The 12262-nt window shown below is 34.3% G+C and overlaps 1 protein-coding gene across 2 annotated transcripts in view; it reads right to left on the reverse strand.

Annotated features, from left to right (window-relative positions):
* Nucleotides 1-9231, reverse strand: part of LOC123525293 (THO complex subunit 1-like) — a 101425-nt gene extending 92194 nt beyond the window's left edge. Inside the window, exon 1 of one of the 2 annotated variants that reach the window (XM_053537978.1) lies at nucleotides 9193-9231. In XM_053537978.1, the coding sequence (XP_053393953.1) occupies nucleotides 9193-9216 (24 nt within the window). In that variant the 5' untranslated portion in view covers nucleotides 9217-9231. Of the gene's footprint in view, nucleotides 1-6922; nucleotides 7052-9192 lie in introns of those variants that run through there. The other variant, XM_045304229.2, reaches the window with a different exon arrangement.
* Nucleotides 9232-12262: the final 3031 nt, after the last annotated feature.

A 12262-nucleotide genomic window follows, 5' to 3' on the forward strand; every position in this document is an offset into this window, starting at 1 on the left:
GAATAAGTGTGTGAAGTTTCAATCCATTCCCACAAGTGGTTACTGAGTTACCAGCTTACATACAAAACCTTAACCAAAAATTTCTAAGTCGAAAAAGGGGCATAATTTTGAAAAAAAAGAGAGTAGAGTTATGGGACTTGCTTAGTGCATGTCAGATCATGATAGTGAACAAGTATGTGAAGTTTCAATCCATTCCCACAAGTGGTTACTGAGATACCAGCTTACATACAAAACCTTAACCAAAATCGGGACGCGGACGCGGACGCCGACGCATGGGCTAGTGCAATAGCTCACTATTCTATGAATAGTCGAGCTAAAAATAACAAGAGCTGTCGGAGGACAGCAACGCTCGACTATTTAACAGCCTTGTCGCTTGAATGAATAAGAAAGTCGAAAAAGGGGCATAATTTAGTAAAAAAGTAAAATAGGGTTATGGAACCTGCATAGTGCTTATCAGCTCATGACAGTGGACAAGTGTATGAAGTTTCAATCCATTCCCATTAGTGGGTACTGAGATACCAGCTTACATATAAGAATTTAACCCAAAAACTCCTAAGTTGAAAAAGGGGCATAATTTTGTAAAAAAGCAAAATAAAGTTATGGGACCTGCTTTGTGCATGTCAGATCATGACAGTGAACAAGTGTGTGAAGTTTCAATCCATTCCCATTAGTGAGTACTGAGATACCAGCTTACATACAAAACCTTAACCAAAAAATTCTAAGTCGAAAAAGGGGCATAATTTTGTGAAAAAGCAAAATAGAGTTATGGAACCTGTGCAATGTAAGTCAGTTTATCACAGTAAATAAGTGTGTGAAGTTTCAATCCATTCCCACAAGTGGTTACTGAGATACCAGCTTACATACAAAACCTTAACCAAAAATTTCTAAGTCAAAAAAGGGGCATAATTTTGTAAAAAAGCAAAACAGAGTTATGGAACCTGTGCAATGTAAGTCAGTTTATCACAGTGAATAAGTGTGTGAAGTTTCAATCCATTCCCACAAGTGGTTGCTGAGATACCAGCTTACATACAAAAACTTAACCAAATCGGGACGCGGACGCCGACGCGGACGCGGACGCCAACGCCGACGCATGGGCGAGTCCAATAGCTCTACTATTCTATGAATAGTCGAGCTAAAAATTGATTATTCAATTAATTCATTACACTTTTCATAATAAACGATTGATTACCCAACATCTTGAAAGAACCTAGAGTATATATAGGTTAGGCATCTGGTTACCGGACAGCTAGAACACAGGCATTTAAAAATGCACATAAAACACAGGATACAGTGCTTTAGGGTATAACGTATTTTAGGGTATAGAGGATAGGCTGATAAATTTAGACTTGAATTATTGTATAAATTATCATACTATCATTCTTTTAGTGGCATGCAGACAGACATTCTGACATACATTTAAATGTTTGTTTGCTGTGTTATTTTTCGAACGTCATCAAATGAAAATCAAGGCTATCCTTTACTAACTAAATCAGTGAGTCTTTTACTGACTAAATAAGTGTGTATGTAAACAAGAGGGCCAAGATGGCCCTAGGTCGCTCACCTGAGTAACACACCGTAACAGTGTAACATGTTTTATCTAGTGATTTCATGGAGACAAATATTCTGACCAATTTTCATTAAGATTAGACAAAAAAATGTGGCCTCTTGAGGGTAAACAAGCATTTTCTTTGATTTGACCCAGTGACCTAGTTTTTTACCCCACATGACCCGGATTTGAACTTGTCCATTTCATGAAAACAAACATTCTGACAAAGTTTCAGAAAGACTGAAGCAAAATAGTGGCTACAAGTGTAAACAAGCTTTTCCTTTAATTTGGTCTAGTAACCTTAGGTTTTGACCCAAAGTGACCCAGATTTGAAATCATCCAAGAATTCATCATAACAAACATTCTGACCAAGTTTTATTAAGACAGAATCAACAAGAGCTGTCCGTAAGACAGCCAATGCTCGACTATTCAAATTTTTGTCCCAGAAGCAGGAAAATATTACCCTAAATGTTAAAATATCTATAGAGTTTCAATCCAGTATCTGCATTAGTTTTGGAGATAGTGACTTGCATGCAAAACTTTAACAAGAAGTTTTAAGTTCAAAAGGGGTCATAATCTGACCAAAATGCATGTCAGAGTTATGGGACTTGATGCAATAAACTACAGTCGACATCGTACTTGCGACCACCTCTATTAAGCGATTTTCATATTAAACGACCGGTCAAAATTCCTCCCGAACATTTTCAGTACATAAATTCATTCCATTAAACGACTTTTTTATTAAGCGACTAGTGACCACATAAATGTAGTCCCGACAGGTAAAATATTCGACAAAAGTATCTATTAAGTGACCGGGTACCAAAATTCTACCAGGCATTTCTTCATCTATGTAATTAGAGAGTACGTTTTGCACGTGACTGAATGCAATTAACCTTTGTATCAGTCAAACTGACAAACAATCTAGCCATAATTTTCACGGTTTGAGGACTTGGAAAAGTGTTCACGATGTTAAAACAGATTTTGAAACCATACATGTATGTTCATAATAAATACAGTTACATTAACAGTTAAAAATAACTTTTCTTTTCATCTGACTGAAATTCATTAAGCGACCATTCCATTAAGAGACCACGTCTTAGCAGTCCCTTGGGTGGTCTCTTAATACAATGTCGTCTGTAGTTTTATAACCCCAAAGGCACATGTGAAGTTTCAATTTAATATCTGCATTTGTTCTGCAGATAGTAACTTGCACGCAAAACTTTAACCAGAATTTTCTTAGTCCAAAAGGGGGCATAATTTGCCCAAAATACATGTCAGAGTTATGGGACTTGACCCAGTGAGGTTGGTACTTGACCTAGAAAAAGAAAAAATTAGTTTCAAATCTATATGCCTTTAAATGATAGCCTATGTACTTGCATGCAAAACTTTAACCAGGATTTTCTAAGTCCAAAAGGGGGCATAAAATGGCCAAAATGCAGGTCAGAGTTATGGGACTTGATGCTATCAACTAGCTTGATAACCCCGAAGACACATGTGAAGTTTCAATTCAATATCTGCATTAGTTTTGGAGATGGTAACATGCTTGTAAAACTTTAACCTGGATTTTCCAAAAGGGGGCATAATTTGCTCAAAATACATGTCAGAGTTATAGGACTTGACCCAGTGAGGTTGGTAACTGACCTAGAAAAAGAAAAAATAAGATTCAAAGCTATATGCCTTTAAATAATAGCCATATGTACTTGCATGCAAAACTTTAACCAAGGTGTGACGCCGAAGCCAAGGTGAGCTAAAAATGTGCCCCTTAGGGTGCAAACAAGCTTATATTTTGAATTGACCTGGTGACCTAGTTTTCAATCCCAAATGACCTAGATCCAAGATTTCATGCAGACAAACATTCTGTCCAAGTTTCATGCATATCAAATGAAAAATGCAGCCTCTACTGCATTCACAAGATTTTTCTTTGATTTTAACAGGTGACCTAGTTTCTGACCCCAGAAGATCCAGATTCCAGCTTGAGGTAAAGATCATAAAGATTATTATTTTGACCAAGTTTCATAAAGATAGGGTCATACTTGTGGCCTCTGGAGTGTTATCAAGCTTTTTCTTTGATCGAGCCTAGTGACTTACTCACCTAATTTTTGATCCCACATGATCCAGTTTCAGGACTGACCTAGAAATTATGAAGTCAAATATTCTGACCAAGTTTCATAAAGACTGGGTCAAAACTCACAAGCTTTTCCTATGATCTGGTCTACTGACCTAGTTTTTGACCCCACATGACCCAGTTTCGAAACTGACCTAGAGATCATCAAGACAAATATTCTGACCAACTTTCAAGAAGATTGAGTCACAACTGTGGCCTCTTAGAGTGTTCTTTTTTTTGTTGGGTTTAACGTCGCACTCATCGTTAACAAGCTTCACAAGCTTTTCGTCTGATTTGACCGGGTGATCTAGTTTTGACCCCATATGACCCAGATTCGAACTTGACCTTGAGATCACGAAAAAAACTAGAATATGTCTGTAGGACACAGGGTGTGCCCCCCACAGGTACATTTGTCACAAATAAGGGGCAATAATTCAAATGTTTGCAGTCTTCAGGGGGTATAGCCTCAACAAACATTTTATGACAAGGATTCATTATTCTAGGCCATACTAGTATACTTTTTGAGCTATGAGCATCACAAACAAAAAAATCCTTTATTTTGGCTATTTCAAGGGCCATAACTCTGTAATAAGCGCTAAGATTCTCAAGAGGAATGCCAAGTGTACAAGGTAACATCATGATAAAGACTAAAACAAGGTTTCATGAATTTACATCAAATACTTTTTGAGCTAGGCACATGAAAATGTACATTTTTGACTATTTCAGGGGCCATAACTTTAAAAATAGGTGGTGGAGCCATCCAAAAAATAAGAGGTGTGCATGTTAATATAATGATATAGACTCATGCAAGTTTTCATCCATTTATATCATATACTTTTTGAGCTAGGTGTGTCACAAGGCGACAATGTGCATTTTTAACTATTTCAGGGGCCATAACTCTAAAAATATGGGACGGAGGCAGAAAAAATAGGAGGTGCGCAAGTTCATATCTAGATAAAGACTCATGCAAGGTTTAATCAATTTATATGTAATACTTTCTGAGTTAGCAGCTTTTGCAAACTGATGGTCCGACAGAATTTCAGGTGGTCCTACCTAGATGGATGCTTTTTTTAAGTTAACGCAATCAGTAACATATGAGACCCCCTCTTCTTTCATGGAGTACTTTTTACAAACACTACAAAACATGTGATTTTTATATTATTATTTTGATAAACATCTGCCATTAATTATTAAAAATAATTTTGAAAATCAAATTTAAAGTAAAGATGTCAATAAAGATGATTTTTTCAGCAGTTCATATTTTAAGTGGGTGGGGTTTGATGCCACGTCTCGAAAAATGCTTCAAAATAAGAGCTTTTTTTGCAACAGTTGTCATGTTTTCTTAAATACAGACTTTTTACTTTTCATTAAGATTGCACTAGAAAATCTCATTAAAAATGTCCAAAAATCATGGCCGTGAAAACGGGTGACAAATATGGAAAATGAAAGTAACATTAAATTCTTGATAAAATACGTGTTATAATTTTTTTTTTTCATTATACCTATTGAATACTTATAATTTCTGCTTATTGAAAGCATTTTTATTTGTTTTTGCCCAAACAAAGCCTCGGTAATGATAATAAATTAAATAGAATGCTATAGATCGTAACGGCCGATCGGCTTATATAAACGTGTCAAGCACATAAAATAAACGAATTTCGTTATCCAATCTGTTGTTCAGTAATAATCGGCAAGACAACAATACAGCAGAAGCTGTATACCGCTAATTAACAAGTTGTACAAACACGGTAATAGGCTGCTTTTCGCATTGTTTATCAATTAACTTTTTGATCAATAAACACTTTTGAAAATGACGGGCACTAAATACAAACTGCGAGATGACAACGTGTCAGTCGAGGCATGGCATAATTGACATATGTCAGTAGCTAATTAATATACGACGCTCCGCCTACCGCCATACTTCCATCTATGGCAGCAAACAATATTTAAATTCACTGGGATTTTGATTGGCACAGGGGCAGAATTTTCGAACTGGAGACGAATCAAAGAAAATTTCCGCGGGTGCATTTCTGGCTATTTTAGGGGCCATAACTCTGGAAATAGGGGGCGGACCCAGATGAAAAATAAGAGGTAGGCAAGTTCATAACATGATTAAGACTCATGCAAGGTTCATGAATCTATATCAAAAACTTTTTGAGCTAGGCGTGTCACAAGGTGAAAATGTGAATTTTTGACTATTTAAGGGGCCATAACTCTGGAAATAGGGGGCGGAGCCAGACGAAAAATAGGAGGTGCGCAAGTTCATATCATGCAAGGTTTCATCAATTTATATCCTTTTTTAGCTAGGCACGTCACGAACTTCGGACGGACGCAAGGACAAAGACCAAATCTGTATGCCCCCACAACTCATGGGGGGGGGGGGGGCACAAAAATTCTGAATATGGACAATATCCCCGCTCAAGTCAAACACTCCAAAGACCAAAATAGTGGAAGCAATTTGTGATGAAATATTTATCGCTGCCGACGATTTACATGCTATAGATTTAAATGCTGATTATTTCAGGAACTGGCCAGGAATTCACATAAAACTTACATGTATCGAAAGGGGATTCAATTCAATTCCTCACTGATTTAAGTAAAATTATCAAATAGGTCCTATCAAATAATATCCAAAATTACGAATTTTCCGGTGCTTTAAACCTATGTATGTACTGTACACGATTAATGTTTACCGTGTCTACACGCCATTATGTGCAAGCGATAAAACTGATAACTTAAAATTTACATGACATGACTGTGTACTGTGATTTATCCTCCATTATTTTGGTTCTTCAAAGTTTTCACATTTAGATTGCCCATCACAAATATAAAACATTCTGAATGTCGAATTATTTTGACTAAGGTCACAACAGTTTTTGGACTGCGATAATAGGCTGCATTTACTTGATAATAATGCTTCAAAAAAAAAAAAAGAAGTACCAACATACCAAGCCATGCCACCAGAAAAACATTTTTTTTTTGGCCTTAATTTCAATTGTATGCAGGAAAATTTAATTAGCTATCTGCTATACCCCAAAGCACTTTACTAGCCAGACAATTTGGAGGGCATTTAACGATGCCAATGTCAGCTTGCTTTAGGAAAGAAAGATTTAGAAATATATCATCCGAAATTGAGATATCATCCGAAATTTGAAGCTAGATATGAAATTAATATAAGTCAAATTTTCTTAGAAACCATCAAGTCATACCCCACAAGTTGTCTGCCTAAAATTTATTACAAGAGATTAAAGAAAATATCACCATTTACATACATTAAACGCATTTCTAGCCTCACAGAAGTCAAACTCTGTGGGCGCCGCCATTTTCCTATATTTACACGAATACGAATTTACATTTTTTCAATCATGGTCATCATCATTTCCTGCTGTGGTTATGTCTACCTACAAGATACGAGATTCTTTATTTAGAAAAGGTTTATAAACACAAAATAAATGCTACAAAGCTGTTAACCGACAGAAAAATGTTTCAATTGTTGTTAAATAACAAAATGAAACACATAATTACAACAAATAAGATTGATAAGAGCAAATTTATAACATGTATCAAAGCCAAAGCATACACGATTTAAAAACTAACTGACTTTTAAAAAATACTCATGAATGTGTGAAAGGTATGACACTTTCAGTTTAAAAGAAGACGGATGTAGTAGATTGGCATAGGCACGGTTTACTCCTAAAAATGTAGCATTTGCGTTAAATCATGCATGGCATCAAGTCATGCCATACGATTCTGATTAGATCTTCTCAAAGTGGACCTAGGAAACAATCATACAGGCATATGCATCAAAAAGCATGCATATATGGGGGAGGGAGGATCGATGTTCCTTATGGCATACAGACACTAAATAGAAAAATGGCGCGCATAATGGCGGATACAAATAGTCCTCAGTTTTTTTTTTTTTTTTTTTTTGCTCTGTAGAGCTATTTTCCTTATTTTCTTTGCATTTTTTTTGTTAAAATCACATGACAGATCTATGCTTGACATGTTGGTCAATAGGGGTGACACTATAATAAACAAGACCTTTTTTTACCTTTTTGTAGGTAGCATTTTCATAAAGAAATAACAACATGACATAATTTTTCATGAAAACTTAGATCATACAGGTTATAACACACTAAATAGTTATTGTTCTTTATTCTATATAAAATTGACCTACAATGTACTTTCAATGGCCGCAGCACACACCAGGACCCATTTTAAATGTCTGTAACCTACATTTTCTTGAAGAGATTTGTCAATGCTATATCAAAGTCAAAAGAAAAGTGGGGGCCATGTTTGATGCAAGAAAAATAATTTCAGTCAAACACACAAACTGCAAAATCAGCTAAAAATGAGACCCCAAATAACACTGGTGGTGTATGATCTAAGTTTCCATGAACAATTTTGTCATGTTGTTGTTTCATTATGAAAATGCTACCTACATGTCAATCATAGATCTGTCATGTGATTTTAGCAAAAAAATTGCAACGAAAATAAGGAAGATAGCTCCACAGAGCAAAAAAAAAAACTGAGAACTATTTGTATCCGCCATTATGCGCATTTTTTTCGCGCCATTTTTCTATTTAGTGTCTGTATGCCTACACCACAACTATAATTTTGGGTCTCATTTTTTAGCTGATTTTGCAGTTTGCGTGTTTGACTGAAAATATTTTTCTTGCATCAAACATGACCCCCACTTTTCTTTTGATCTTTATTTAGCTTCAAGAAGATGTAAGTTACAGACATTTCAAATGGGTCCTGATGTGTGCTGCGGTCATTGGAAATAGGTCAATTCTTATATAGAATAAAGAAGAACAGCTATTTAGTGTGTTATAACCTTATAATTATCAACTTGACTGTTATCAGCTTCATGCCTGAAAGATTTCTTACCGTATTCTTACCGTATTTGCTTGTTCGTACATATTGTATTTCCAAAGTTATATTATATATAAACAAGTAATTCATATTTTTATTCTGTACAAGAAAATGTGGTGGTGGAATCCTATTTAAACATTCAAAAGTGTCTTTCGTTATACTTCAGGTTCTTATTATACTAGTGCAAATTAAGACGGAGTGGAAAGGCATATATTGGCTTTATTGTCAAACTTGTCAAAAACTTGCTTAACACTCAATACATGCGTACATCTAATAGGGTGTCCCATAAACATATGATACAAAAACTATTTTTTTCCGATATACAAGTATTTTAAATATTTAGTCTTTACAGAAATATCAAATGTTGCATAAGAAAATTTGTTAAAGAAAATTGTAACAAAAAAGTAGATTGTTCGATTAAGGTCACAACATTGTCTACATTATTTCAAGTGACCTCTATGATCCCCGACAATGATAAAAATTGTTTACTACCTTTTCAAGTACCCTCTATTTGCCCCGATAAACACTGTTTACTACTTTTTCAAGTGCTCTCTTTTTGCCTTGATAATTATAAGCTGCTGGGTCAGCATTATTTACCGGGCATGCATGCAACAGCATCTTTGTTAACGTAGCTGATAAAAAATTAATTATTTAAAACAATAATCACATTGGACAGTAAGTTGTCATTCATCTCATTATTTCAAAGGAGTAATATAAACACAGTGATGAAATTATATACAGTGCTTTAGGGTATAGCGGATAGCTAACTTATTTTTTCAAGTTCTCCAATTCATAGAAATGGAATTTAGTATTTTTTTCTGTATATCGGACAGAAAACAGCTATATTTTTCAAAACATTCTGCTTTTAATAGAAATTCATGTATTTTTTCTCTCTATGCCATTGTTTACATATGCGCCGATTTAGGGTGTACAGGATAGCTTTGGTCATTTTTTCCATTATTAGTTTAAAATCCACATCTGAACAAACTTCCCAATATTTTTTCACTATAAATCAGAATAATAATGTATCACGTTTTCAAAAACATTCAGCTTTTTAAATTTCTATCAAATACTTTTCAATCACTGGTGTTTTTTTACATACACACTGATTTAGTCAGTAGAGGATAGCTTCAATTTTCACTTGATGGCATATGAAAAATAACACAAAAAGCAAACATTTAAAATGTATGTCAGAGTGTCTGTTTGCATGCCAGTAAAAGAATGATATGAAAATTTATACAATAATTCAAGTCTAAATATAAAATTTACCAAGCTATCCTCTATACCCTAAAATCCGCTATACCCTAAAGCACTGTACATATGTACTACTCCCGCACGGTAATTTAAACGACAGCATGTTTACAATATTGTTTGATTGTTATGGTTGTCATGCATCGTTGAACTCAAAAGGGAAGTAAGTGATAGAAGTGCATACTGTATTGTTATACATTGAAACGTTTTAATGAAGAACAATCATAAATATCAAACATGTTATCGTTTGTGTTATCGTGCGGGATTTATAGGTTATAGATGTATATGAAAAAGTCAAATGTAAGGTTGAAGATAAGTGGTGAATTGAAACGCGAATCAAACGGGTATGTTTATTTTCTTCCTTATTGCAACTAGACTAACTTGAGATGCTAAATTTAGTGATTGAAATGTAATAGTAACCTGAATGAGGAGCGGTCTGATATCAATTAAACATTTCATTTTTGTCAGTTGAGGGAACGGGGGATGGGGGCAGCAAGGCAACACGCATGTCCAGCACCTGTGCTACTAGCAGCAGTATACTAGTATATCCAGTCTTTTTTGTAAAAACATCGATAATAGAATATAAAATGTCAGATTATGTAAAACAATTAAAAAAACTAACGTTAATTGCTGATATAAATCATTTTAGACCAATCGTAGTTTTGATTTTTAAACCAAGTTTTGATTTGACCAGTTTAACCTTTTCTGCATCGTCTAATACAATTTTCATATAGCCCCTATGCAGATAGTCTTGCATGTCAAGACACTGATAGATATCTTATCTCACATTATTGCAAGAAGAACTGACTGCGAAAGTTCGTCAAATACATGCATATTGTTTGCCATAAGGAAATGTTTTAAGTCTTAGACTAATAAAATATATTCAGATCTATTATTTAAGCTTAAATTTTAAAGTATTTTTTCACCAAGTTTTTATACATACAATTAGTTCATTGTTCCTTTGAACATGTGTCATATAGGTGAATGATTAGCATTTGGGTCATTGACTGATCTTTCGTTCTGTGATTACATATGATGCTTTGTATACAAGAATATGTTTATTATATAGTCTCACTTTGCATGCAAATATATAACAATACATCAATAGCAATAATATCACGAAAACCTTTCTGCCAAGAAATTTGAGACTCACAGTTTTTTAAGTATTACATTTGACAAAATCATTTGTACATATGCATAAAAGTATTAGAACTTCTACTTTGCTAAAAACCACTACTACTGGTCAATTAAAGTATATACCTGTACAGTTATTATTAAGTTTGCACATAGTCACAATTGAAAATGTGTTAAACAACATTAAACCTTTACTTAACCTAACTGTCTAATAGAACAAAAATGTTTTATACTGTTTGTACATAGTGATATATATCTTATGTATCAGCTTTCATTATACAAACTGTATTTGGAAATAAGGAGGTAATGCAGTTGATAGTGCGGTTGGATTACTATAGTACATTAATTATTGCCAGGTCAAAGTAATTGGCGATGCTGGTGTGATGCCTTGCAATGACAGCAAAGTTTAATACATATTTGTTGAAATCTTGTTGTGTCATGCTTCTGGGAAATAAATGAATGGTGACACAAGGCATATTTAACAGTTGAGCAAAATATATAAGTCATGGTGTATGATTGCACTATTACAGCACTATAACAGAAGTCATGCCATAAAGTACGTAAAGTACATAAACAATCAATACCTGACAATCAATAATCAATAAGAAAGGTGTACATGCTCTTCAGTGTTTGTTTTCTTAATATAGTTTGTTAAAAATAAAAGATTATAATTATTTCAACAAGTTCAACACTATAATCAGTCAAATATCTACATCTACGTACGTGGTACTTAATTTGAACTGATAACAATATGAAGGCGCATGTATGGTGACTTATTGATTAAATGCGAAATACAGATACCACGAGGTTCAGCGTTACAATATTTTAAGTATATCTGGTGGCATATCTAGTACAGACAGAGCTCAGTTAAGGGATACAATAGCCAGTCGCTCAGGAAACAGACTTGAACTGAGGGTGCGGTGTACACGGCTTGGGAGGGATTCAAGATATAGATTGTTCTTGAAAGAAGAATTTGAGAAGAACTGGCCATTTAAATTTTGAATCAGGTAAATTATATATTCCTGGTAGGGGCGAATCGGCGGTGGTCTACATAGGCAAGATTGCATTTAATTTCGTAAAACTGATAAGTGAGGTGTTGAGACGATGCCAGTTTTAATAAAAATCTGTCGTTAAATGAACGATTAATAAGCATTCTTAGTTTCCCGATTAACAAAAGTATTCCAAATATTTTTGTCTCCTCGTTATTTTTACATTTGTATATTTGAAAAAAGATGGGTTTCTTGTTGTGCTGATGTTTTAACTGTTGGATTATTTATTTATTTATTTATTATTCATTTATTTTTTTATTTATTTATTTATTTATTTATTTATTTCGCATGGCTAAGATATCG

This window comes from Mercenaria mercenaria, chromosome 3 (assembly GCF_021730395.1).
Source record: "Mercenaria mercenaria strain notata chromosome 3, MADL_Memer_1, whole genome shotgun sequence".
NCBI classification, from domain to species: Eukaryota; Metazoa; Mollusca; class Bivalvia; order Venerida; family Veneridae; genus Mercenaria; species Mercenaria mercenaria.